At 39.1% G+C, this 26,245-nt stretch overlaps 1 protein-coding gene across 2 annotated transcripts in view; it reads right to left on the bottom strand.

The window, feature by feature from the left end:
* LOC130904391 (helicase ARIP4-like) overlaps positions 1-26,245 on the bottom strand; it is an 81,507-nt gene that overhangs the window by 9,619 nt on the left and 45,643 nt on the right. For both annotated transcript variants that reach the window (XM_057817129.1, XM_057817121.1), the window contains exons 7-21: positions 23,543-23,676; positions 20,463-20,659; positions 20,193-20,396; positions 17,471-17,609; positions 17,224-17,401; positions 16,911-17,129; positions 14,768-14,886; positions 14,540-14,664; positions 12,349-12,448; positions 12,072-12,277; positions 9,087-9,262; positions 8,816-9,012; positions 8,532-8,731; positions 4,016-4,105; positions 3,805-3,900 (exon numbers count right to left, since the gene is read on the bottom strand). In XM_057817129.1, the coding sequence (XP_057673112.1) occupies positions 3,805-3,900; positions 4,016-4,105; positions 8,532-8,731; positions 8,816-9,012; positions 9,087-9,262; positions 12,072-12,277; positions 12,349-12,448; positions 14,540-14,664; positions 14,768-14,886; positions 16,911-17,129; positions 17,224-17,401; positions 17,471-17,609; positions 20,193-20,396; positions 20,463-20,659; positions 23,543-23,676 (2,380 nt within the window). The remainder of the gene's footprint in view (positions 1-3,804; positions 3,901-4,015; positions 4,106-8,531; positions 8,732-8,815; positions 9,013-9,086; positions 9,263-12,071; positions 12,278-12,348; positions 12,449-14,539; positions 14,665-14,767; positions 14,887-16,910; positions 17,130-17,223; positions 17,402-17,470; positions 17,610-20,192; positions 20,397-20,462; positions 20,660-23,542; positions 23,677-26,245) is intronic.

The raw sequence follows: 26,245 nt of genomic DNA, 5'->3' as shown, positions 1-26,245 counted from the left end.
TAAATATTATGCACTAAAATGCATGTTTATATAATGGCAATTTAATTTTTGCTCGTTAGCAAAAAAAAAACAACAAAAAAAACGAAAAAAATATATATAATTGTTATTTCTTTTACGGAGCATTAAATGTATTGAATCGGATCGAAAATCGTGTCCCCCGTATCAAATATCATACCGAACCATGACCTAACTGTATCGTTGCATCCCTATGGAACACAATTGCATAAGCTATGACGGGAAAAGTTTTCATTTGCCTAAATGCTTACGTTATTAAGTGCAATTTTTTTTTTTTTTTTTTTAAACACATTTGATTTATTCTGTGTTTCTGTGCGGTATCAATATTGTTGTTTTTTACTTAAGAGGCATGGTCTATTGTTTTTAGTTGTGATTTCTTAAAAAGTATTTTTGAATTTAAGAGTAAATATTTATCGCGTTTAAATGGGTGTACTTGATCTTAATGTATACTGTATTCGCACTGTGTTAGTGTAAATTGGAAAAAATTTGGGGGGGGGGGGCGCAATAATATTGCAATAATTTATGAGAATAATTATCGCACACTAAAATTTGTTATCGCGACAGGCCTACTTTCAATGAGAAAACTCAAACACATGCTGCGTTCTAACGCCGGATTTAGGTGGAAATAGGACGAAGGTTTTACTGCATACAAGCAGGCAGGAGTGTCTCAAGAGGTGGAGGATTCAATGTAATTATTGTATTAAATAGCACCATGCATTCATATTTTAAACATTGTGAAAAAAAAAAAAAATCAATGGATAAAATTTGTGTAACTTTAGCTTGAAAATTTTACATAAAATGAATGACAACTGCCTGTTTTTTCTTTGCTTTTAACCAAGAATCTAGACCCTCTTACATTCATATCTATAGAAATTCAGCGATTTAAGCATTTGTTTACATGAATTCTCAACTTAAAAAGCTCTTTAACACCATTTACCATTTGTTTCGTGACGGACGCCATCTTGGATTAGACAATACCCTAACTTTTGCTTGAAATATTTACGTAAAATAAACGATAATTGCACCAGTTTTTGCTATTAACCAAGAATCTAGACTGTTTTACTTTCATATCATAGAAAATCCGTTATTTAAGCATTTCATTACAAGAATTTTCAACTGAAAAAGCTCCTTGTTTTGTGACAGCCGCCATGTTGGATTACACAATACTGTAACTTAAACGTGAAATATTTACGTAAAATGAACAATAACTGCCCGTTTTTTTTTAATTTTATTTTAACCAAGAGTCTAGACTTTTTAACGTCCATGTCGAAGGAGATAGTACCTTTTCTCGTAGGCACCGTCTAACTTTATTGAAAATTTAACCACAGCCATCTCCCCAGTGCCTTTGCCTGACATGCAGCCCCACATCATCAAGGACTGAGGGAATTTTGATGTCTTCTTCAGGCAGTCATCTTTGTAAATCTCACTGGAACACCACCAAACAAAAGTTCCAGCATCATCACCTTGTCCAATGCAGATTCTTGACTCTTGACACCTTGTGCAATGGAGATTCTTGAATCTTGACAAGGTGATGATGCTGGAACTTTTTTTGGTGCTGTTCCAGTGAGATTTACAAAGATGACTGCCTGAAGAAGACATCAAAACTCCCCCAGTCCTTGATGATATGGGGCTGCATGACAGGCAAGGGCACTGGGGAGATGGCTGTGGTTAAATCTTCAATAAATGCACAAGTTTACATTGAAATTTTAGACATGAAAATATGCTTGTAATTTTCCAAGATGACAATGCATCATGCCACAGAGCTAAAGCTGTTCCTTTGAGAAAGACTCATCCAGTCAATGTCATGGCCTGCAAATAGCACAGATCTAAACCCTATTGGTAACCTGTGGTGGAAATTGAAAAAAATGGTCCACAGCAAGGCTTCGACCTGCAAGGATGATCTGGCAATTGCAATCAAAGAGAGTTGGCACCAAATTGATGAAGAATACTCAAGTTCATGCCTCAGAGACTGCAAGCTGTCATAAATACCAGAGGTGGTGCTACTAAATACTAGAGATGTGTTTGGATTGTTATTTCTTTGTTTGTTTCTCATGATTCCATATATATTTATTTTTTCCAGCTTTTTATCTGAGTTTGTTCTACATGATAAAATGTCTGAGTGAGTGCTCGTCCGAGACTGGTGATTTCATACTTTTTGCTAGGGGTTGTAGTATCGTTTCTCGTATTTACTGTTTGACTGTTTCTATTACTCTAACACACCCGATAGAAAAGAAAAAGCACTTATAACATAGTTTAAGGAAAACAAGCTGAATATAGGGGATAAAAGATACACAAACGCCTTCTTATCACAGAAGCCCAACGAGAGCATCATGAGCAAGATTGACGCACAAACTCTCGCAATCAGTTCTCCCGCACAGTCCAGAACAAATGGCGGGATGCTCTGTCCTAACACAAGCAGCACCGGAGAACGCCCGATATCCAACTGATAACACGACTGACAAGAATCCAAGAGCCCCTTTGCCGCTGAGGTGGCAATACCCACAACCTTCGTTACCCGGACAACAGTAATTCCAAAATCCTCCTGTCCAATCCACAAACACATCCTTCTTCCTGCCAACAGCCCGCCCCGCGAGCCTTTAAAAGACTAAATGTTTAACTTATCGTGGTCATTTTTTCTTGGGAACACTTTGTTGATTTCTGATATGGCGACCTTGAAACGAGCTTGCCTCCCTGTCTGAATGTTTCTGTTTCGACTTGCTGTTTTGATCTCTGTCGACCTGAATAAATTGTCAAGTTGTTTTCTGTGAGCCTTCTTTAAACCTTTCAAAATGGAGTCAGTACAAAGAGTTAAGACTAAAGTGAATGCACTAAGTTTGCCCTTCTGGCCGGATTGCCGGCGTCCCGCCTGCCCGTGTTGTTGGAGCTGCGCCAGAGCGGGTCCGGCGGTTCGGCTAGCACGATTCCGACGGTCTGGCTAGTAGGTCAGATTCCTTCAATATCTATGGAAATTCCACGATTTAAGCATTTATTTACAATAATTTTCAACTTAAAAAGCTTTTGTTTTGTGACGGCCGCCATGTTGGATTTTGCATTTCTAAACAATAGCGGAATTCGACCTAATTAAGTTGTGATTGTATATGGAAAAATGCAAATGTTGCTTTTGTTAAGTAAAATTAAGATGATTCTGCATGCTTTCCTCAAGTATTAGGTTTCTGACGTGAAAATTGAGTGATTTATTAGCCTAGTTGAAAAAATTTAAGTTGCTATTTTGGGCAAAAACTTGATATATTAAATATTGTTATCGATCCTTAAAATATAGGTTATTATTTCTTATTATTATTATTATTTCTGCATTTGGTGATTTTTATGCACTAGCGTAAAATTTGAGAATTTTGTAGCCATTTTAAGTTTTGTTATACTTGTTTAAAAAAAATAATTAGTTGGGATTTTATTAGGGAAATCGTTCAACACTACAACTAATAAAGAAAAAAAACTGCCATTTTCAACTAGAGCCGGACTTAGATAACAGTCCGCTAGGGCGAATTTATTGTCATTTATCGTTATCAAAATAAATCTGCTCAATTTACCGTGATAAGTACATTAGGCCACAACACTATTTTCAAACTTCTGCTGTGAATTGGAATGAGTTCATCACTAGTAGATAACCTATAATGGTGGCAGCAAAAGAACTTTCGTTCATGACCAAAACGAAATTGGTGATGAACAAGCCATTTTCCAAATAATCGCAGTTGATGCATGAAAATGGCATCCAACACGTACACACAAGCACACATAATCTAGTTATATCATGTAAAATAACTTTCCTACCTTTGTGTTGCGATGCAGTCGTCTCATCTGAAATTTTAGCCTTGTTAGCTGCTCTGATAGCAAAGATTCTGCCATCAGATGTCCTGATGTAGGTCCCTAAAATCAAGAAAAGCAATAGTTGATCCAGAAAGTAGCAATACAATGATTTCAAATTATTAACTGTACTGTTACGTGAAGACTCAACCACCAAAAATGAAATTAAGAGTGTTACCTTTAGAACCCCTAATGACATGGATGCTCTCTCCGGCAGTGATTCGGGCTTTGACATCAGTTGAGCTGTTTGTGCCTGGAATCACCATATCTAAAGCACAGACAATATTTATGATTATGTACTGTAAACTTAGCCAATAAATATATTTGTATCTAATACTATTAACAAAAAAGTGAAAAAGAACGGAATGTAAACAGATTCAGAACACTGACTTCGCCTTTCCAAAATGATTCAAAACAATTCTTAAAAAAATATGTAGCATTAATATTATAATATACTACTGTATATAATAGTATTATAGCCAATCAGATTTTTCATTAAGGGTGTCATTTTAAAGCTATTAGTGTAGAATCTGATTTTTCGTCACTGCATGTAGTGTCACTAATAGATTTTATTTCATTTTTTCATTTGCAAATTCTGTTTAACCAGCGATTTTTCATGTTTGAAGTGTCACCTTTAAACTGCAAGTTTGCGTTTTGGAGAAGACTGCCAATGTTTTATAACAGGCCAAAATAGGTTGTCTTTTTTCCGCATCGGCCTCAATGTAGCAATGCTAACGTTTACAGTGTTTAATATAGATGTGTTTCCTTATTATGTATGTCTGAACTCATATGCCATCAACATGCATGTGTACACGCACGCACAAATGTAGCCGGTGATAAAACGCAGCCGTGAAAATCAACGCCCTAATTTTTATTTACCGTGTGATAAATAGACTTATTGCATATCGCGACAGGCTTAGCAACTTCAATAAAAATGTTGTTAGTTAGTTAGATGGACTCTCCTGTCATCTTTCAAAAATACAAATGGGAGACGACGCTTTAGGTGTTCATTCACGTCCGACGTGCAGCCAAGCTTCGCATTCAAGAGACCGGACACAACAGTGTACTCTCCTTTGTTTTGTTGAAATAAGTCCATATTTTGGCCATTCTGATGCGCTTTTTTGGCTTTGTGCCGCTTTCTCCGCTTACATACAGAGTGTCTGCCATTCTCAACTTTCCACGCATATACAGTGCCTTGCAAAAGTATTCGGCCCCCTTGAATCTTGCAACCTTTCGCCACATTTCAGGCTTCAAACATAAAGACATGAAATTTAATTTTTTGTCAAGAATCAACAACAAGTGGGACACAATCGGGAAGTGGAACAACATTTATTGGATAATTTAAACTTTTTTAACAAATAAAAAACTGAAAAGTGGGGCGTGCAATATTATTCGGCCCCTTTACTTTCAGTGCAGCAAACTCACTCCAGAAGTTCAGTGAGGATCTCTGAATGATCCAATGTTGTCCTAAATGACCGATGATGATAAATAGAATCCACCTGTGTGTAATCAAGTCTCCGTATAAATGCACCTGCTCTGTGATAGTCTCAGGGTTCTGTTTAAAGTGCAGAGAGCATTACGAAAACCAAGGAACACACCAGGCAGGTCCGAGATACTGTTGTGGAGAAGTTTAAAGCCTGATTTGGATACAAAAAGATTTCCCAAGCTTTAAACATCTCAAGGAGCACTGTGCAAGCCATCATATTGAAATGGAAGGAGCATCAGACCACTGCAAATCTACCAAGACCCGGCCGTCCTTCCAAACTTTCTTCTCAAACAAGGAGAAAACTGATCAGAGATGCAGCCAAGAGGCCCATGATCGCTCTGGATGAACTGCAGAGATCTACAGCTGAGGTGGGAGAGTCTGCCCATAGGACAACAATCAGTCGTACACTGCACAAATCTGGCCTTTATGGAAGAGTGGCAAGAAGAAAGCCATTTCTCAAAGATATCCATAAAAAGTCTCGCTTAAAGTTTGCCACAAGCCACCTGGGAGACACACCAAACATGTGGAAGAAGGTGCTCTGGTTAGATGAAACCAAAATTGAACTTTTTGGCCACAATGCAAAACGATGTTTGATGTAAAAGCAACACAGCTCATCACCCTGAACACACCATCCCCACTGTCAAACATGGTGGTGGCAGCATCATGGTTTGGGCCTGCTTTTCTTCAGCAGGGACAGGGAAGTTGTTTAAAATTGACGGGAAGATGGATGCAGCCAAACACAGGAACATTCTGGAAGAAAAACCTGTTGGTATCTGCACAAGACCTGAGACTGGGACGGAGATTTATCTTCCAACAGGACAATGATCCAAAACATAAAGCCAAATCTACAATGGAATGGTTCAAAAATAAACGTATCCAGGTGTTAGAATGGCCAAGTCAAAGTCCAGACCTGAATCACATCGAGAATCTGTGGAAAGAGCTGAAGACTGCTGTTCACAAACACTCTCCATCCAACCTCACGGAGCTCGAGCTGTTTTGCAAGGAAGAATGGGCAAGAATGTCAGTCTCTCGATGTGCAAAACTGATAGAAATATACCCCAAGCGACTTGCAGCTGTAATTGGAGCAAAAGGTGGCGCTACAAAGTATTAACGCAAGGGGGCCGAATAATATTTCACGCCCCACTTTTCAGTTTTTTATTTGTTAAAAAAGTTTAAATTATCCAATAAATTTTGTTCCACTTCACGATTGTGTCCCACTTGTTGTTGATTCTTGACAAGAAATTAAAATTTTATATCTTTATGTTTGAAGCCTGAAATGTGGCGAAAGGTTGCAAGGTTCAAGGGGGCCGAATACTTTTGCAAGGCACTGTATATGACTGAAAACAAGGACTAGACTGAAAAAGCAGTTTCTGCTCTTGCACTCCTCTTTAAAAGAAACTGCTGCATTTTAAACCAAAACAACCATTGCGTTTGATAGAACAATATGTCTATAGGCGGCAATAGCAGATTCATGGCGCATTAAGCCCCCGGACTATTTTTAATTTGTCCATTTTACCCTGAAAGCCCCTGTTTACAGACATCGCGGAACCGCTTTTGTTTCAACCCAGCCATAAAACAAAGGTAATTAATTATATCTATTATTCAAAATGTCATTTTCAGCTTAGAATCATTAATTGATGTCCAATATTTCGCTTAAAAAAAAAAAACTACTTTAAAAAAGTATTTACTCGCATATTTTAAACTTTTAAACAAATGACGTCACAATGAAAAAAATGGTGTCTGTAAAAAAGTCACGGATAGCTACCTCATAACTATTGCTCATTCGTATTTTTTTTGTTACTGTCGCATTTTCTCTGATATGTTAGATGATAAATAATGGATCTAACAAAGAAAAAAACAAAACAAAAAAAAACGTTTAAAAATAAACTAGTAGCTCGCCATTGTTGATGTCAATAATTACACCATGCTCACTCATTGTGCTGAAGCCCATAAAATCATTTGGACATAAGCGCCAGCAGAGGGCGCCAAACACTAAAAACAAGTAACAAGCGGACATTACATTGCTGTCATTTTAATCTGTTTGAGCGGGGCATGTGTGTTAATTGCGTCAAATATTTTAACGTGATTAATTTAAAAAATTAATTACCGCCTGTTAACGGGATAATTTTGACAGCCCTAGTTAGATGATAAATAATTGATCCAAACAGAGAAAAAATGGGAAAAAAAAAAAAAAACATTTAAAGGTGTAAATATATAAAAAGAAAATCGCGACCACTTCTTGATGTCTGCGATTTCTGCATCGCGACCCTTGTTATATTGCCATGTTTCACCCATAAAATCCCCAAAAAATCCAGCTGTGGCCATTCACAGCTGTGTCTTGACACTCAGTGATACATGCTACATGGAGTTTTTGGATCGAAACAAGGTAAGTACGCGACACTATCTCGTTAAAGTCAGGGCGTCTGTAATTCTGCTCTCGCGTGCTCTCACCTCCAAATAGGGTTTTCCTGTTTAAATTTTTTTTTTTTTTTTTTAAATGCCCTCCTGTTTAATTTTTTCTTTCCCCCAGAAAATTGAGATCTTAAGCTTTCCAATGATGTATGACACATGCATTTAGGACAATTTTAAGTTTGGCCAAATTAGGGGTCTCAGAGCAGAACTTCAAGTCCCCTGAGTGTTTTCCGCCATATTTTTTAACCTTTCATTAACCGTTGACGGGATGTTGTGCTCGTCGACGCATTTATGTCATCGATGATGTCGACTACATCGAGTAGTTGGGACAGCTCTACTCTTAAGTACCCTTAAATGACAAAAAAATGCCCCAAAATCAACAGGAATCAACCTGGAAATACCCAAAAATCAATAGAAAGTGACCAATGAACAGGAAGTGGCCCGTAAATGCCCCAAAATCAACAGTAAATGATCCAAAATGTACAGAAAGTGTATATGAGGATCGCAACTTGCTATAACAAAGCTGCTATACTAGGGCTAGCGCTGATAGCATTAGCTCTGTGTAAATTAGGTACTATGGTGATGATTTTGAGAACTTTGTCCACTTCAAGCTTAGAAGGCAAGGTAAAGTGGATTTAATTTTTTCTTCTTAGTAAATATATCAATCTGTTTTGGAAAGTTAAGTGTTTTTTAAGGTTTTAGACTGCCTCAGAGAACATGTACGGACTGAATTGAATGTCCATCACAGTTCTATCAAGAGAAAGCAATCATTCACAGTATATATGGAATTGCTTACCTGTAGTAGTGACAATCTTTTGCACGAACACGCCAGCTTTTTGCAAGCAATTGACAGGAAAACCTCCGAGAGCGGACGCTGATGAGTCTTTGGAAGTGGGAGTCGAGCCAGCGGAGCCCTGGCGAGGCACGGAGGGAACCGGAGCCGACTGGTCAGGTCCGCTACTGACCACTGGCTTCTCTTTAGTGTGAGGCGGTCGCCTGAAAAAAGTTGGAATAATTTTGTTTGGCGGCAATCATAAATGCAAACATCTTTTAATTCGGTTGTGAATTACGAATACGAACCAGTTTCTCTGGCTGAAGGCGGGTATATTAGTGAGGCTCTGGTCACTCGCTGGGTAGTAGTGAGCGTAGGAAGGGCGTGTGTATGGCACGGATGCCCTTTTCTCTTCCTCGTAACCTTTCTTTGCTTCCTTTTTCTCAGCAGTGCTCAACTTCAGCTCTCGGCGGTCCATGAGCAGAGACTCGTGGGGGAATGGTTGCTGCAATTATTGAAAGAAAGGACATTGACGATGACTACCCACTATGACTAAGTCGTTCTCCTCCGTTTATCTACCTTGGTGATTAAGTGCGAAAATAGATGCAGTGCTTTTCCAAGGACAGAGTCGATGCTTTCCTGAGGCTGCAACTTCACTTGGCGGAGCTCTGGCTCTTCTTCGGCAAAGTGGAGAAGAGATTCCACCTCCCTCCTGGTGAAGTTCAGCACAGGATTCAGATCATCCACCACCCGGTCTAATGGATGGAGAAAGGAAGAGGAAAAATATCGTTTAACGATATATTGCAGTACAAAACATAACGATACACACTGAGTTTGCGTAAACGTAAGAAGATTCCTATTTTCTTAAAAAAATACCCTTAGAATTCTCAACACTGTCGGCCTCTTGGGCTTCAAGACCACTTGAGAGTAGGGCTGCCGCTATCGATTATTTTAGTAGTCGATTAATCAATAAACTAGTTAGTTCAAATGATCAAGTAATCGGATAAAGAACATAAAAAAATAAAATACATGAGATGAGCCACAAACGATATTAAAATAAAGGATCTACGTACAAAAAAAGAACAATTGGCTAACTTGCGTAATAAAAGTCCACTAGCTTAAATGCTATAGAATATCTTTTTTTTAACAATGCGCTTTACAAATGGTTCGGACACATATTCCCACAAAAATTGTCTAAATATGCCTTTAAACTAAATTACGAATACATAAAAAAAAAAAAAACATTAGCTCAAACAAAAACCTAGCTTATGTTGGTCTTAACAGGGAGCAGCTGGATTTGGACATGTAAAATGAGGCAGACTAGAGGGCAGTGTATCCACCAAAATCAATAAAACTACATGTAAACACTTTCAAAACAAACCATTACAACGCCACTTTAATTAAACGAATACTTGAAGCAGCAAAATTTAATTCGAATGGATTTTTTCGAATCGAATACTCGAGTTAATCGATTAATCATTGCAGCACTACTTGAGAGCAAATGAACCAACATAAAGCTTCATTTGGCCGTCACTGCTCAAGCTGTCAATTCCCTTGGGAGAGACAGACAACCTTTGCTGTCACCTGCTGTCAACACTGTTGCCATCCCAAAAATATTGCAATTTATATCCTCATGCCTCCCAGAATGCATTGCGGCGCTGAGGATATAAATAACTTAAGTAGCTGTGGCTGCAAAATACAACGGCAATCTCTTGTCATCTCACATTTTGTGGATTTCAGGCTGTGAAAGAATGGTATGTAGTGCTACTGAAATATAAAAATTAAAAACTGAAACACTGGGAAAGCTATTATTTCTAAATAAGAATTAATTTTAAAAAGTCCTTAGAGAATTTGTTGCATTTTGTTAAGATAATAACAAAACCAGATTCATATTTTCTTCAATAAATAGCCTTATAATTCTCAACATTGTCAGCATCTTGGGTTTTAGGACCACTTAAGATCAAATGAACCACCGGGAAGCTTCATTGCTTCACGAAGCTTCATTTGGCCACCACTGCTCAATCTGTCAATTCCTTTGTGAGAGACAAACCTTTACTGCCACCTGCTGTCAACACTAGTGTTCTCCCAAAATATTGCAACTCGTACCTCATGCCTCCCAGAATGCAACGCGGCACTGAGGATATAAATAACTTAAGTAGCTACGGCTGCAAAACACAACGGAAATCTCCTGTCATCTCACATTTTGTGGATTTCAGGCTGTGAAAGAATGTTATCTAGTGCTACTGAAATACAAAAATAAAAAAGAAGACACACTTAAAAGCCAAACACTGGGAAAGCTATTATTTCTAAATAAAAATGGATTTTAAATAAACCCTTAGAGCATTTGTTGCATTTTGTTGAGATAATATCACAAGTACATTTATATTTTCTCAAACAAATAGCCTTAGAATTCTCAACACTAGCGGCCTCTTGGGCTTCAAGACCACTTGAGAGCAAATGAACCACCGTGAAGCTTCATTGCTTCACGAAGCTTCATTTGGCCATCGCTGCTAAATCTGTTAATTCCTTTGTGAGAGACAGACCTTTACTGCCACTTGCTGTCAACACTATTATTGTCCCAAAATATTGCAACTCCTACCTCATGCCTCCCAGCATGAAATGCGGCGATGAGGATATAAATAAGAAGCTGCGGCTGCAAAACACAACGGCAATCTCCTGTCATCACACATTTTGTGGACTTCAGGCTGTGAAAGAATGTTATCTAGTGCTACTGAAATACAAAAATATAAAATAAAAGAAACCATTGAAAGCCAAACAGTGGGAAAGCTATTATCTCTACATAAAAATTAATTTTAAAAAATCCTTGGAGCATTTGTTGCCTTTTGTTCATATAATAACACAAGTACTCATATTTTCTTCAACAAATAGCCTTACAACTCTCAAAACTGTCTGCCTCTAGCGCTTCAAGACCACTTGAGAGCAAATGAACCACCATGAAGCTTCATTGCTTCAAGAAGCTTCATTTGGCCATCACTTCTCAATCTGTCCATTCCTTTGGGAGAGAGAGAGACAACCCTTGCTGCCACCCGCCGTCAACACTATTGTTGTCCCAAAATATTGCAACTCGTACCTCATGCCTCCCATCATGCAATGCGGCTGTGTGGATATAAGCAACTTTCATATGGCCATTTGTTTAAGGAAATATGAATGTGCTAGTGTTACTTACATTGGGCTTCAAGACCACTTGAGAGCAAATGAACCACCATGAAGCTTCATTGCTTCAAGAAGCTTCATTCGGCCATCACTGCTCAAACTGTCAATTTCTCTGGGAGATCAGAAAACCTTTACTGCCACCTGCTGTCAACACTATTGTTGTCCCAAAATATTGCAACTCGTACCTCATGCCTCCCAACGTGCAATGCGGCTGAGAGGATATAAGCAACTTTCACATGGCTATTTGTTTAAGAAAATATGAACGTGCTTGTGTTACTAATATGAACAAAATCCAACAAGTGCTATTCGTATCGTAACACTGGCATATCGACATGCATCGTATCGTGTATTGTCTCATTCCTCCACCCGGTTTTATTCAACTGTACTCACCGGACATGCCTTGTTTCGAAATCTGGCGGTCATAGATCTTCTTCTCGAGCGTGAAGTCGCACACCAGCCTATAGACGTGACACGGCTTCCTCTGACCGTAGCGGTAGACGCGGCACACGGCCTGGGCGTCATGACATGGGTTCCAGGACGCGTCAAAAACCACCACGCGGTTGGCTCCGACCAGGTTTACACCCAGACAACCGGCCCTGTGGCAAGCCCAATTATTCGGACCTCCACATTTCATAATAACATTGCTGTTGTTTAGTGCAAGTGTTACCTTGTTGACAGCAGGAAGAGAAATGCTGAGGTGTTGTTGGGATCGTTGAACTGGTTAATTAATCTTTCTCGTTCAGAGGTGGTTGTACTTCCATCTAGTCCTTCAAAAAATGACACAAATACATCAGTGACGGATTTTGTTTGGCTAAGACTTCTCCAAAAAGCGGTAAATGTACTTCTCACACTTTTTGAAAAGGACAATTTGGGCGGTCATAGCCCTCAATGGCATAGCCTTACTTGGGTGCCAGTTGAATGTCAATGCGCTGTCAAGTACATGGTCAAAAATCACAACTGCACGTTTTTCTGCCATTCAAAATATATGGAAAATTTGAACGCTTATAACCGTCAATGACATAGCCTTACTTGGGTGCCAGTTGAATGTCAATGCGCTGTCAATTATATGGTCAAAAATCACAACTGCACGTTTTTCTGCCATTTAAAATGAATGGAAAATTTGGATGTTTATAATCGACAATGGCATAGCCTGACTTGGGTGCCAGCTCAATGTCAATGCGCTCTAATTGTAAGTGTATGGTCAACAATTACAGCAACACATGTTTTTCTGCATTTTAAAATGAATAGAAAATTTGGACATGCATAGCCGTCAAGCATGGAACTGCATGGCCTGCAAAACTGCCGTATACAAAACAAACAAGCAAACAAACAAACAAACAAACAAACAAACAAACAACAACAACAAAAGACTAAACAAAAAAAAAGCCATATACCAAAAAAAAAAAAAAAAAAAAGCCACATACCCAAAAAAATGTCACATACCAAAATCGATGTTGCCACATACCCAAAAAAATGCCATATGACACAATCCATTTTTCCACATACCAAAAAAATATGACTCATGGCAAAAAAAAAATGCAAGATGCCAAAATCCATTTTGCCACATACTCCCCCAAGAAATGCCACATGGCAAAAAACAAAAAAAACAAAAAATGCCACCTGCCAAAATCCATTTTGCCACATACCCAAAAAAATGCCACATGCCAAAATCCATTTTGCCACTTACCAATAAAAATACCACATGCCAAATCAACTTTGCCACATGGCAAGAAAAAAAAAATGCCACATACCCCAAAAAAATGCAACGTGCCAAAATCAATTATGCCACTTACCAAAAAAAAAAAAAATGCCATATGCCAAAATCAATTTTGCCACATAAAATAAAAATGCCACATGGCAAAGAAAATGCCAGGTGCCAAAATCCATTTTGCCACATACCAAAAAAAAAAAAAAAAATACCACATACCAAAAAAAATTCCACATGCCAAAATCCATTTTGCCACATCCCATTTAAATTCCACGTGGCAAAAAAATGCCACATGCCAAAATCTAATTTGCCACATACCAAAAAAATGCCACATGGCAAAAAAAAATTCCACATGCCAAAATCCATTTTGCCACATCCCATTTAAAGGCCACATAGCAAAAAAAAGCAACATGTTGAAATACATTTTGCCACATGGCAAAAAATAATGCCAAATGGCAAAATCAACTTTGCCCCATACCAAATACCAATTTTCGTTCTCGGCCCTGTTGATAATTGGTTGTACTCTTTCTCGGATTAATCTTAGCCAACTTAAATTTGCAGATACTTAAGCGACGTCCTTGCCAATATGATACAAAACGGCACTTCCTGATTAATTGATTCATTCATTCCCCGGTCGTCTGATTTTCGAGCCAATCAGGAGAAAGAGGCAGTAGCTGCAGATGTGATCTTGAAAAAAATTGGATCGGAAGAAAAAAAAAAAAAAAAGTCAGGTTTGGGACATCTCTCTTGAATGACATGACTGTTTGTGTAGTTAGGTCAATTTCGCAAATTTTGTCTGAAATACACTTCATTTCCTTATTAAAAGAGGAGCAAAGAACATCACAAAAACTTAATTTCACGAGTGTGACGAGAAAAGCCATCGTCCAATCAGCAGCCGTATATTTTTTGAAGGTTCCTCCCATTAAACAGGTCTCGATTGGATCCTTCCCAGATTGATATGTATTTCTAGCGGATATATTGAAGAATCAATCTGGCCTGCTAGGTTAGCGATGTCAACAATAGGACTGATAAGTTAGGGTTTTCTCAAGTGTTTTAGGAGCCTTGCGGGCCACCAGGCTTATATTTTGGTTATACCCTGTATACTCTTACCCAGTGTATACAGTAGTGTTAAAACTGCACTGTGACTCACTGTAGTAGTTGAGATTTCGGACCCAGTTCTGGCCAAGTGGCTCTTGGCTGGAGGTCTTGCCAGGACAAGGTACTGGTCTCTTAGCCAGGAAATCTTCAATCACAGTCAGCGTGGACAAACTCTGACTGCAGGATCCAGAAACAAATCAGTTATAAGAGGAGATAAAATGGGACAACCCAATGCAATTCCGAATTTCTCGTTGACGAACGTTTTATTCTAGGATTTTACCTGAAAACAAGGATTTTATCCCCCTTTCTGACACTCTCTTCAATCAGGTGGAACAGCAGTACCATTTTCGGAGAGTTCTCAAGGATGCCGGGCTTGTAATCGCACATGATGTCCTTTGCCTAGGTAGTAATCAAAATGTTTCATTAGCTGAGGAACTGTGACCTGATTTAAAGCTTGTTGGCCTAAGACTGATTAGAGCTTGGGCCAACAATGAGGCCAGAACGCATACGTAACAACTTATTGCGTACAGGGATGGGACAGTACACCTAAACTCACTGATACCAGGTTTAGGGTTTAAACCTTAACCCTAAACCCTAACCCACGATGCACCTCGATATGCCAGCGTCACGATACGATACCCAAAAAAAACTAAGTGATTAAAACTTGTCGCACATGCAAATGCAGTATGAAGCTGCTGCAAAATGTAATGGTGATCTCCTGTCATCTAATTTTTTGCATAGCATTTTTGCAATTCGTTCATATAGTAACACAAGCACAATCATATTCGTCACAAATTTTTTTGCCATGTGGAATTTTTTTTGCAATGTGGAAAAATGGATTTTGCCATGTGGCATTTTTTTGCCATGTGGTTTTGCCACATGGCAAAATCAATTTTGGTACATGGCCAAAAAAAAATGCCACATGGCAAAACCCATTTTATACCATGGCAAATACCACTTTTCATTCTCGGCCCTGCAGGAGAGACAGCGAGAACCAAAAGTGGTATTTGCCATGTGGCAAAATAGATTTTGCCATGTGGCGTTTTTTTTTTTTTTTTGCCAAATGGCAAAATGGATTTTTCCATGTGGCATTTTTTTGCCATGTGGCAAAATGGATTTTTCCAAGTGGCATTTTTTTTTTGCCATGTGGTTTTGCCATGTGGCAAAAGTGGTTTTGCCATGTGGCAAAAGTGATTTTGCCACGTGGCATTTTTTTTGCCATGTGGCATTTTTTTGCCATGTGTTTTTGCCATGTGGCAAAAGTGATTTTGCCACGTGGCTTTTTTTTTTTTTTGCCATTTGGCCAAAATGGATTTTGGTTTGTGGCATTTCTTTGGACCCTGTGGCAAAAAAATGCCACATGGCAAAATCAATTTTGCCACATGGCAAAATCAATTTTGCTACATGGCAAAAAAAAATGCCACATGGCAAAATCACTTGCCACATGGCCAAAAAAATGCCACATGGAAAAATCCATTTCACCACATGGCAAAAAAAGGGCTACATGCCAAAATCCATTTTGCCACATGGCAGAAAAAATGCCACATGGAAAAATCCATTTTGCCACTTGGCAAAAAACATGCCACATGGCAAAATCTATTTTGCCACATGGCAAATACCACTTTTGGTTCTCGCTGTCTCTCAAATATTTAGTCAACACTTTTTTTCATGACAATGACAATGACGATAATGAGCTAAAAACGCATTTTGATGGACTAAAACATACCATAACCTGATATAAGTTTTCGTCCGAGACGAGAACGAGACAAAAATGCGATATAGTTTCCGTCACATGTTCAAAATTTGTGACATTTTACGTGTTGTTAGCCAGCATCGTAGCAGTGTCTGGTTGTGTCCCTCATGTGTCGTGCGCGCCCCCCTGTGACTGGCTGGCAACGAGTTCAGGGGTTACCCTGCCTCCTTCCCGTTGTTACCTAGGATAGGCTCCGGTACCCCGGTGACCCTTGGGGGGTGCTGGGATAAATTCAGAAGATGAATGAATGAATGAGCGTTCTTTGTCAATTATTTCGTCAGTTGCTGTACAAGTTGTTTCATCAATTGCTATTTATGCTATTTAGTTTGTTGTAATCATTTTAGTTTCATTTTCAAACCGTGAGTTTGAATGACCATTGATCTACAGGAATTGCCTGCCATTATTTGTCTCAACTTGGAAGCTTATTATTCTAATCCGTCATAAAACGGCTGGTGGCTACTTGTTTTAAGGTTGCTAGGTCAGTAATGTGATTTTACTCAAGAATTTGTGGATTGTATTGCTCAAATCATGTGGTAGTGTATCTGGTCAATATGTCGGGATCTTTTTTTTTTTTTTTAAACATGATACGTATCGCAATATTTCGTCTCGCAATATATTGTCTAACAATATTTCATCCCAAATATACATGTGTAGGAACCTTGGCACATACCCATTCATAAGTGATGACTTGATTGGCCTTATCCTGCAACTGGTTCAGACTCAGACCTCCAATAGGAGTCGGGTTTTCCAGGACCTTTGCCTTCTGATTTACTGCTGAGGGACATCGGGTTGGTGTCGCGGAGGTAATGTCGTCAAGGTCCAAATCCTGGTCACTGGCTAGGTTTTCCTTCTGTAAGGCTTCATAGAGCACATCTGGATGATTCCATATCTTAAAAAGAAGGGTGGAGAACTCGTTGGACCTCAGAATTCATTTTTAACAATACCTCTGGACACTAGAACGGTTGAAACGTTCCCTATATTACCTTGCAGCAAACGCAGAAAGCTTTGAGTGGGTTGAGGCTCAGCCAGCCAGTGTTTCCCGCCTCTCTGAAGCGGGTCATGAACTCGGTGTAGAGAGCCCTCTGGAGTGGCGACAGACGCACCAGGATCACATGCTCCTCCTTTGATGGCAGATGGTCCTTCAGCACATCGTGGCCTCGTCTAAGGCCCGGTCCAAATATTTATTACATCGTATGAAACCTCGGGAGACGACTAAGATTGCAGTCTCACCTCTGTACGAATCCTTCGAGCAGACTGTGCAGCACGTGGCTCCGATACCTCATCAACTGGATGTCTTGGGGTGTGCTGTCCACACACTGCCCGTTCAAAATCGGACGCTCGAACATGTTACTGAATTCTTGCCGTGTGCCTGAAACGTAAATACAGTTAGTCTCCGGGTCACGACGTACACGACTTACGCAATTTCGGCTTTACGACGACAGTCTCGGCCACCATTTTGCCTCCAGTCTAGGAGTGGGAACCTCGTGTTACCTCACAATACGATACTATTTGCGATTCAAAGCTCACGATAATGATGCTCTGACGATATGGCGATATAAATATTATCAATACATTGGTCAGGAAAACATTCTAGGATTATCTACAAACAACTAATAAACACAAAAACAAGCTTCTGCTGCGAATTGGAATGAGTTCATCACTAGTAGACGTCCAATCCATTTGAACTGGGAGGGTGGCAGCGAATGAACATTTAATGCTTTTGAAATTGCAATCTTGGCAAGTCAAAATAAATGTTATTGCAAGCATAAACACTTTCCCCTTTGTAGTACATCTCCTAAAACGGGTAGCCAACTCCGGTCCTCGAGGGCCCCTATCCAGCTTGTTTTCCATTAGAGGCGTGCGAAATTTCCGATTCTTAGATTATTCGCGATTCGGCCTTGGAAGATTCGAGAACGATTCACAAACATCCAAATTCCGATTATTGAATTATACCAGGTAAAACGAAAGTAAAACACCGTCAGCGCGGTCTTTGGGGCGCAATGAGGAACGAACCGAGAGTAAATATGATATTCAACTCATGCCGCCAGATAAAAAACAATCATACCTGACTGCGGCCAACAGCCGCTACCAACAACGCCCAGTTGCTAGTTGCTACAAACATACGGCTACAGTAGATATTTTAGATGTCCCGATCGATCCGGATGTCCGATCACGTCATTTTCAAAGTATCGGAATCGGCAAAAAAATATCGGCCATGCCTTTTTAATTTTTTTTTTTTTTTTTAATTAAATCGTTTTCTAATTGTATTTAACGTTACAGACATAATATGTTACACTCATCCAGAGTCTTTAGTTTAGGCTTAAGGTAGGATTATCAAATTTATCCCGACAACAGCGGTAATTAATTTTTTAAAAAATGTACCAAGTTAGAATATTTAACGCAATTAATGCATGCGCTGCACGACCCACTCACATATTGTCGCGCTCAATCTGTAATGGCGCCGTTTTACCTATATAGAGAGATAAAAGGCAGCGTAAAATGAGTAGAGTGAACTTTGGCAGCCTTTGGAGCCTTTTTTTAATTGGCTAAAGCCTTACAATCCCTCTACCTACAATTAGAAATATCATGGGAAGCAATGTGGGGAAGCAAGGTAACAATTGATCTTTTTCTTAACACCTTATGTTATTTCCCAACGCAGAGAAGATATATCAATTGGTAGCACTACGCACAGTCATGGTTCCACTTCCCATCATGCCTTTGGGCATGGCTACAGTATCATTTACTGACAAATACACTCAACAAATACACTAGATGGCAATATTTAGTCACAATATACAAAGTCACAAGTCTTTCTATCTGTGGATCCCTTTCACAGAAAGAATGTTAATAATGCCATCTTGAGGATTTATTGTCATAATAAACAAATACAGTACTTATGTACTGTATGTTGAATGTATGTATTCGTCCGAGTTTTATTCATTTTTTTCTTAATGCATTGCCAAAATGTATATGATCGGGAAAAATTATCGGGAATGATTGGAATTGAATCGGGAGCAAAAAAAAGCAATCGGATCGGGAAATATCGGGATCGGCAGATACTCAAACTAAAACGATCGGGATCAGATCGGGAGCAAAAAAACATGATCGGAACAACCCTAGTAGATATCATATATATGTAGAACTAGATGCAAAATGACAGACTTTCCGGCGTTAGTAAACAGCCGCCATCTTAAAGCAGTACTAAAGCAGTGACTTCTCTAGAAGGCTCTGTTGTAGCGAACCTAATTAACTTTTTATCTAAAATACTCCTAAATCGGCAGAGTCTTGCCTTGAATCCATCTTTTAATGATGAAATAGTTTTACAACTTTGACGAAAGTAGACAGAAGGGAAATTATGGAATAACGGGAGCAATTTTAACAACTGCAACAGTTGATTCACAACATTAAAGTAAATGAATGTAGTTTAAAGCTGCTGATACAGAATGGGGACTGGAGTATTTTATTTACTGTTATATGTTAACTTGATACTGAAATAGTAGTTTGGTTTAGCCTGAGAGGATTTTTGAACAATTTTGGTACTAATGTACAAAACATTTATAAAAAAAATAAAATAAAATAAAAAAAAAGGTAGGGGGGTGCATCAATAATCGTTTTATAATCGAATCGGAGCCTCTGAATCGTAATCGGAATCGTTAAGTGCCCAAAGATTCCCAGCTCTATTTTCCATGTCTCCCTCGCACCTGAATCAAATGATCAGCTCATCAGTAACCTCTGCAGGAGCCTAATAACGATCCTGATTATTTGAGTCCGGTGTGTTGGAGGAGGGAGACATGGAAAAGAAGCTGGATAGGGGCCCTCGAGGAACGACGTTGGCTACTCCTGTCCTAAAATGTGCAACGCATTAAATGTTCATAATCCGATTACTCGATTATTTTAACTATTCGCTAAATTAAACGATTACTTAAATAATCGATAGCTGCAAGTGCTTTACCGAGGAAGTCGGGCCGAACAAAGTCCACCATGCACCAGTATTCGATCAGGTTGTTCTGGAGCGGGTATCCCGTCAGGACCACGCGCCGCTTGGTTCGGATGTTCTTCAGGGCCTGTGAGGTGCTGGCGTGGCAGTTCTTAATGCGATGGCCTTCATCGCAAATCACCACATCAGGTCCGGGTCTGGCCAAAGCTCTCTCAACAGCTGGAAGAGGATCATTTTTACAATTTGAAATTCGATTTAGTTCAAAAACACCTCATCTGCTCTCACCTTTGAGCAGTTTCTGCTGTCTGTCCTCCTCATCAAGGTTGATGACGGCGGGTCCTGCAGTTTTCTTACTCTTCTTCTTCCTCCCAGAAAATAAGTTCTTCTTGAGTGACAACAGACGGTACATCTCGTAGCCCATCAGAAGAACACCCCCATCCTGGGCCCAGCTCTCCACCACCTTGGCCCTGGATGCTGTGTTTCTGGATGACCACAGCAAAAGAGTTAACCATTCCAGAACCAATCAACTTTGTAAGCAAAGGTACCCATGTATTTCTAAAGAAAAATGAATTTAAAAATGATCCTTAAAGCACTTGTTGCATTTTCCTATTATAACTAGGGCTGTCAAATTTATCGCGTTAACGGGCGGTAATTAATTTTTTAAATTAATCACGTTAAAATATTCAACGCATTTAACGCATGCGCGGAATGACCCACTCATGCATTGCCGCAAACAGACTAAAATGGCGTCGTTTTATGTATATTGAGAGCTAAGAGGCAGAGAAAAGCAAGTGGACACAGGCATTCATTATGACTATTGTGGCGAGCGACGTGGGGAAGAATGACAGGAAATGATCTTTTTCTTAACACGCTTCAGTGAACACAACGCAGAACATATACCATCTGCAGCCACCAATTACAGTCATGGTTGCCCAACTTCCCATCATGCATTTGGGTGGAACAGGTAAGTCGCTACAGTATTATTTACTGAATGCACAACAAAAATAATATTCTTATCTCTCAAAAAAGAATAATGTTCACATAAAGAAAAGCGCTCAATGCAAAGAGAATTGGCATTCCCAATCAAAATAGCTATGCAAAATACACATAAAACATACTCAGACTTTGGTCAAACTCTATTCAAACATTTCATTTAGCTCAACAAATACACTCGATGGCAATATTTAGTAACAATATACAAACTATCAGAGGTCTCGTACGTTGTGAAGTCAACGCTCAAATGAACGTAAGGTACAATGAACCCGGAAACTACGGCGTCAGTCGAGGGGCAAAACGCACTAGAAAAACTTGGCTAGATCTCTAATCAATTTAAAACTCGCCGTTGACACCTTGTGGTGTATTTCAATCACTACCTTGCACAATGGCGAGCTATTCGTTTATTTTTTGATTGAAAATTTTACAAACTTCATCAAAACGAAAACATACAGAGGGGTTTTAATATAAAATTACTATAACTTGTACTCACATTTATCTATTAAGAATTACAGATCTTTCTATCCGTGGGTCCCTTTAACAGAAAGAATGTTAATAATGTTAATGCCATCTTGTGAATTTATTGTTATAATAAACAAATACAGTACTTATGTACCGTATGTTGAATGTATACATCCGTCTTGTCTTCTCTTTCCATTCCAACAATAATTTACAGAAACATATGGCATATTTTAGAGATAGTTTGAATTGCAATTAATTACGATTAATTTTTAAGCTGTGATTAACTCGATTATAAATTTTAATCATTTGACAGCCCTAATAATAACACAAGTAGATTCATATTTACTTAAACGAATAGCCTTAAAATTTTCAACACTGTCACCCTCTTGGGCTTCAAGACCACTTGAGAGCAAATGAACCACCATGAAGCTTCACTGCTTCAAGAAGCTTCATTTGGCCATCACTGCTCAATCTGTCAATTCCCTTGGGAGAGAAGAGACAGCGAGAACCATAGGCGGAGTTTGACATTTGGGCCAGGGGGGGAACAACATGTTGATGACCCCGAAATGCAGTGTCAACAATAAAATTAACTTACAAGAACATTTATAATAATAAGTTGAAAATGAGCGTTTTATGTTTCCCATCATTCTTGAGGAGAATTATAACTCAGGCTGCTTAGGACAGCTTTACTTTTCGCCAAGATTGTCATCCATCGAATATGGTACGTCCACTGGTGTCATGCCAATGTAGTTACCCCCGTCAAAAATTGTACCCCTTGGGCGGAGCCACTGCGCTGCACTGATTTGCCTGATTTCTGTGTTTTGGTGATGTATTTATCTACGAGCTTTTAAAATATGGCCCATCCATCAAAAAAACACATTTTTTTCTGTTGTATAACGTAACATACGTAACTAATGTAAAAAAGGCAATGTTTCACTGTTTTACTCATAGGATGATCTATAACTGTTATTTCTGGTTTCTCCAGTTTAATAAACGTTGGTGTCCAAAATATATAACTGTGGTTCTTTTCTGGCTTCAATTCATTGTTTAAGTCGACATAACTCATAACTAATGTGTGTGTATGTGCTCCCGCGGCCAGGGGACACCATTTTTGACGGGGGTAACTACATTGGCAAGACACCGGTGGTGGCTTTGTTGTACAAATAGCGTCTTTAGTGGGGCAAATTGAAACTCCGCTCACCATTTTGACGGTGGTTTCTTGCATATCATGGTCCACATTTTCAATCCTTGGTTCTTGCTCAGTAGTAGTTGTAGTTTTTGAAAGCTTAGGTTTGAAAAAATTACGTATATCCATCTTGTCTCTTCGGTCCTCGGGTAGTTTTGGCTAAGCAAAGCAAATGACCGTCTAAGGTCCTAGTCACATGATCTGTTCGAGAAATAATTTAGACCCATTATAAAACTTTTTCAAAATAAAATCTTTTAAAATCTTTTTTTTGGGTTCATTTTATTTATTTTTGTTGTGTATTTTATTGCTTTACAACTTTTATAGACAATATTTTACCGGAAAATCCTTAATTTACAAATCATATATAGGAAAGTCAATTACATGCAATGAAAATTTTTGGCCACCAGGGGGGCCTGGCCCCCCTTAAACTCCGCTTATGGCGAGAACCAAAAGTGGTATTTGCCATCGGGCAAAATTGACTTTGTCATGTGGCATTTTTTTTGCCATGTGGCAAAATGGATTTTGTCATGTGGCTTTTTTTTGGACCATTTGGCAAAAATGATTTTGACATGTGGCACTTTTTTTTGTATGTGGCAAAATGGATTTTGACACGTGGCATTTTTTTGGTATGTAGATTTTTTGAGGGGTGTATGGTAGTTTTGCAGGCCATGCACTGTTTGTTTATATGACATTTTGCCCTCGGCTCCATGCTTCAGTAACTCACTTGTGTTCATCGTTGAGGATGTGAACCTTGAAGGTGCGCGGCCTCACCGGGCCATTGTTGCTATTTGGGGTCAAGGCCTCAGCATCTGGGACCCACATGTTAAACTCTGCCAACCAGTTTTGTAACGTATTCACCTATGGCGAAAACAAAATAAAAGTTGTGCATTATTACATGCAGTGCAAACTTTATTTCTTTGCTTCCTTGGACAGAAAACAGCTGACAAAAGATATTAACACTGTCAACACCTTGTTACTAAGTTAGCAACAAGATGAAGCCACATGAGGCTTTGAACCACTTGAGCTAAATGGTTCAACAAAGGGTTCATTTCTTGACGCTTCATCTGCACATGGTACTACCAACTGGGTTAATGTACAGTTAGTGTATTAAAAGTCTCAACCTTTTGGAATTTCTCAAATTTCTGCACAAAATCACCATCAAATGTGATATGATCTTTGTCAAAACCACACAGATGAAAAAACAGTGTCTGCTTTAACTAAAACCACCCACATATTTATGGGTTTTCATACTTTAATGAGGACAGTATGCAAACAATGACAGAAGGTGGAAAAAATAAGTAAGTGAACCATCAGATTTAATATTTTGTGCCCCCCCCCTCCTCCCTTTGGCAGCAATAACTTCAACCAGCCACTTTCTGTAGATCAGTCTGGCACATCGATCAGGACTAATCTTGGCCCATTCTTCTCTACAAAACTGCTGTAGTTCAGTCAGATTCCTGGCAGGTCTGGCATGAATCGCTGGCTTTAGGTCATGCCACAGCATCTCAATGGGGTTCAAGTCTGGAATTTGACTTGGCCACTCCGTAACCTGTATTTTGTTCTTTTGAAACCATTCTGAAGTTGATTTACTTCTGTGTTTTGGATCATTGTCTTGTTGCAGCATCCATCCTCTTTATAGCTTCAACTGTCTGACAGAGGGCCTCAGATTTTCCTGCAAAACATTGTGATAAACTTTTGAACTCATTCTTCCATTAATGATTGCAAGTTGTCCAGGCCCTGAAGAAGCAAAACAGCCCCAAATCATGATGCTCCCTCCGCCATGCTTCGCAGTGGGGATGAGGTGTTAATGTTGTTGTTGATGTTAGTGAGCTGTTCCATTTTTCCTCCACACATGACATTGTGTGTTGCTCCCAAACAATTCAACTTTGGTTTCATCAGTCCACAAAATATTTTGCCACAACTCTGTGGATTGTCCAAGTGCCTTTTTGCGAACATTAATCGAGCAACAATATTATTTTTAGACAGCAGTGGCTTCCTACGGGGAGTCCTTCCATGAACACCTTTCTTGGCCATTGCTTTACATATAGTTGATGTGTACACAGAGATATTGGACTGTGCCAGTCATTTCTGTAAGTCTTGAACAGACACGCTAGGGTTCTTTTTTACCTCTCTGAGTATTCTGCGCTGAACTCTTGGCATCATCTTTGGTGGACGGCCACTCCTTGGGGGAGAAGCAACAGTGCCAAACTCTTTCCATTAGTAGACAACTTGTCTGGTTTTGTATCCTTTCCCAGCTTTATACAAATCAACAATCCTTGATCGCAGGTCTTCAGACAGCTCTTTTGACCGAACCATGATGCAAATCGGAAAATGCTTGTCATCAAGACATTTCTTACCAGGTGTGTGTTTTATAGTGGGCAGGGCAGCTTTAAAACCAATCATCAATAATTGGGCACACACCTGACTTAAATGTTTGGTAAAAATAGGTTTCAATTGTTCTTTAAGTCTTCCTAGGCAGAGGGTTCACTTATTTTCTACCCTTCTGTCATTGTTTGCATGCTATCCCCATTAAAATATGAAAACCTAAAAATGTTTAGGTGGTTTTAGTTAAAGCAGACACTGTTTTTTCATCTGTGTGATATTGACAAAGATCAGTTCACATTTGATGGTGATTTTATGTAGAAATGTCAGCAATTCCAAAAAGTTCAGATACTTTTTCATACCACTGTATATTCACAGTCTATGAAACTCATGAGTGATTCTTTGATTTTAGTTGGGAAGGAATTCATTTAGAAACTAGAACATTTTTGTTGTCTTCATCGTCCAGAATTTTTCCCATTCATTTTCAATGGGGAAAAAACAAAATTTCCCCACATCAACAACAAATGACCAGATATCAATAAGACGTCTCCCCCAAACGTCCCCGATTCCATTGACGCTTATAGGGGGTGCTGCCATTGGCGGCCATGGACGTCCAAATTTCCTATTCATTTCTCATGGCATTTACTTTGTTTAATGCCATTGACGGGCATGTTTCTCCATTGTATTGATGCCAATGTACTTGCTTTCTATTGACGCCTATGTAAGTCGATGCCATTGACAGCCATGGACGTCCAAAATTTTTCCCATTCAATTTCAATGGGGAAAAAAAAACAAATTTCCCCAAATCAACAGAAAATGACCAGATATAAACAGGACGTGTCCCCCAAACTTCCCAGCTTCCATTGACGCTTATAGAGGTTGCTGCCATTGACGGACATGGACGTCCAAATTTTCCATTCATTTCCAATGGCATTTCCTCTGTTTAATGCCATTGACGGGCATGTTTGTCCATTCTATAGATGCCAATGTACTTGGATGCCATTGACGGCTATGAACGTCCAAATTTTTTCCCCATTCATTTTCAATGGCAAAAAAAACAATGTCCCCAAATCAACAGGAAATAACCAGATATCAATAGGACACG

This window comes from Corythoichthys intestinalis, chromosome 2 (assembly GCF_030265065.1).
Source record: "Corythoichthys intestinalis isolate RoL2023-P3 chromosome 2, ASM3026506v1, whole genome shotgun sequence".
Lineage (NCBI taxonomy): Eukaryota > Metazoa > Chordata > Actinopteri > Syngnathiformes > Syngnathidae > Corythoichthys > Corythoichthys intestinalis.
This window is presented reverse-complemented; position numbering and strand designations above follow the sequence as displayed.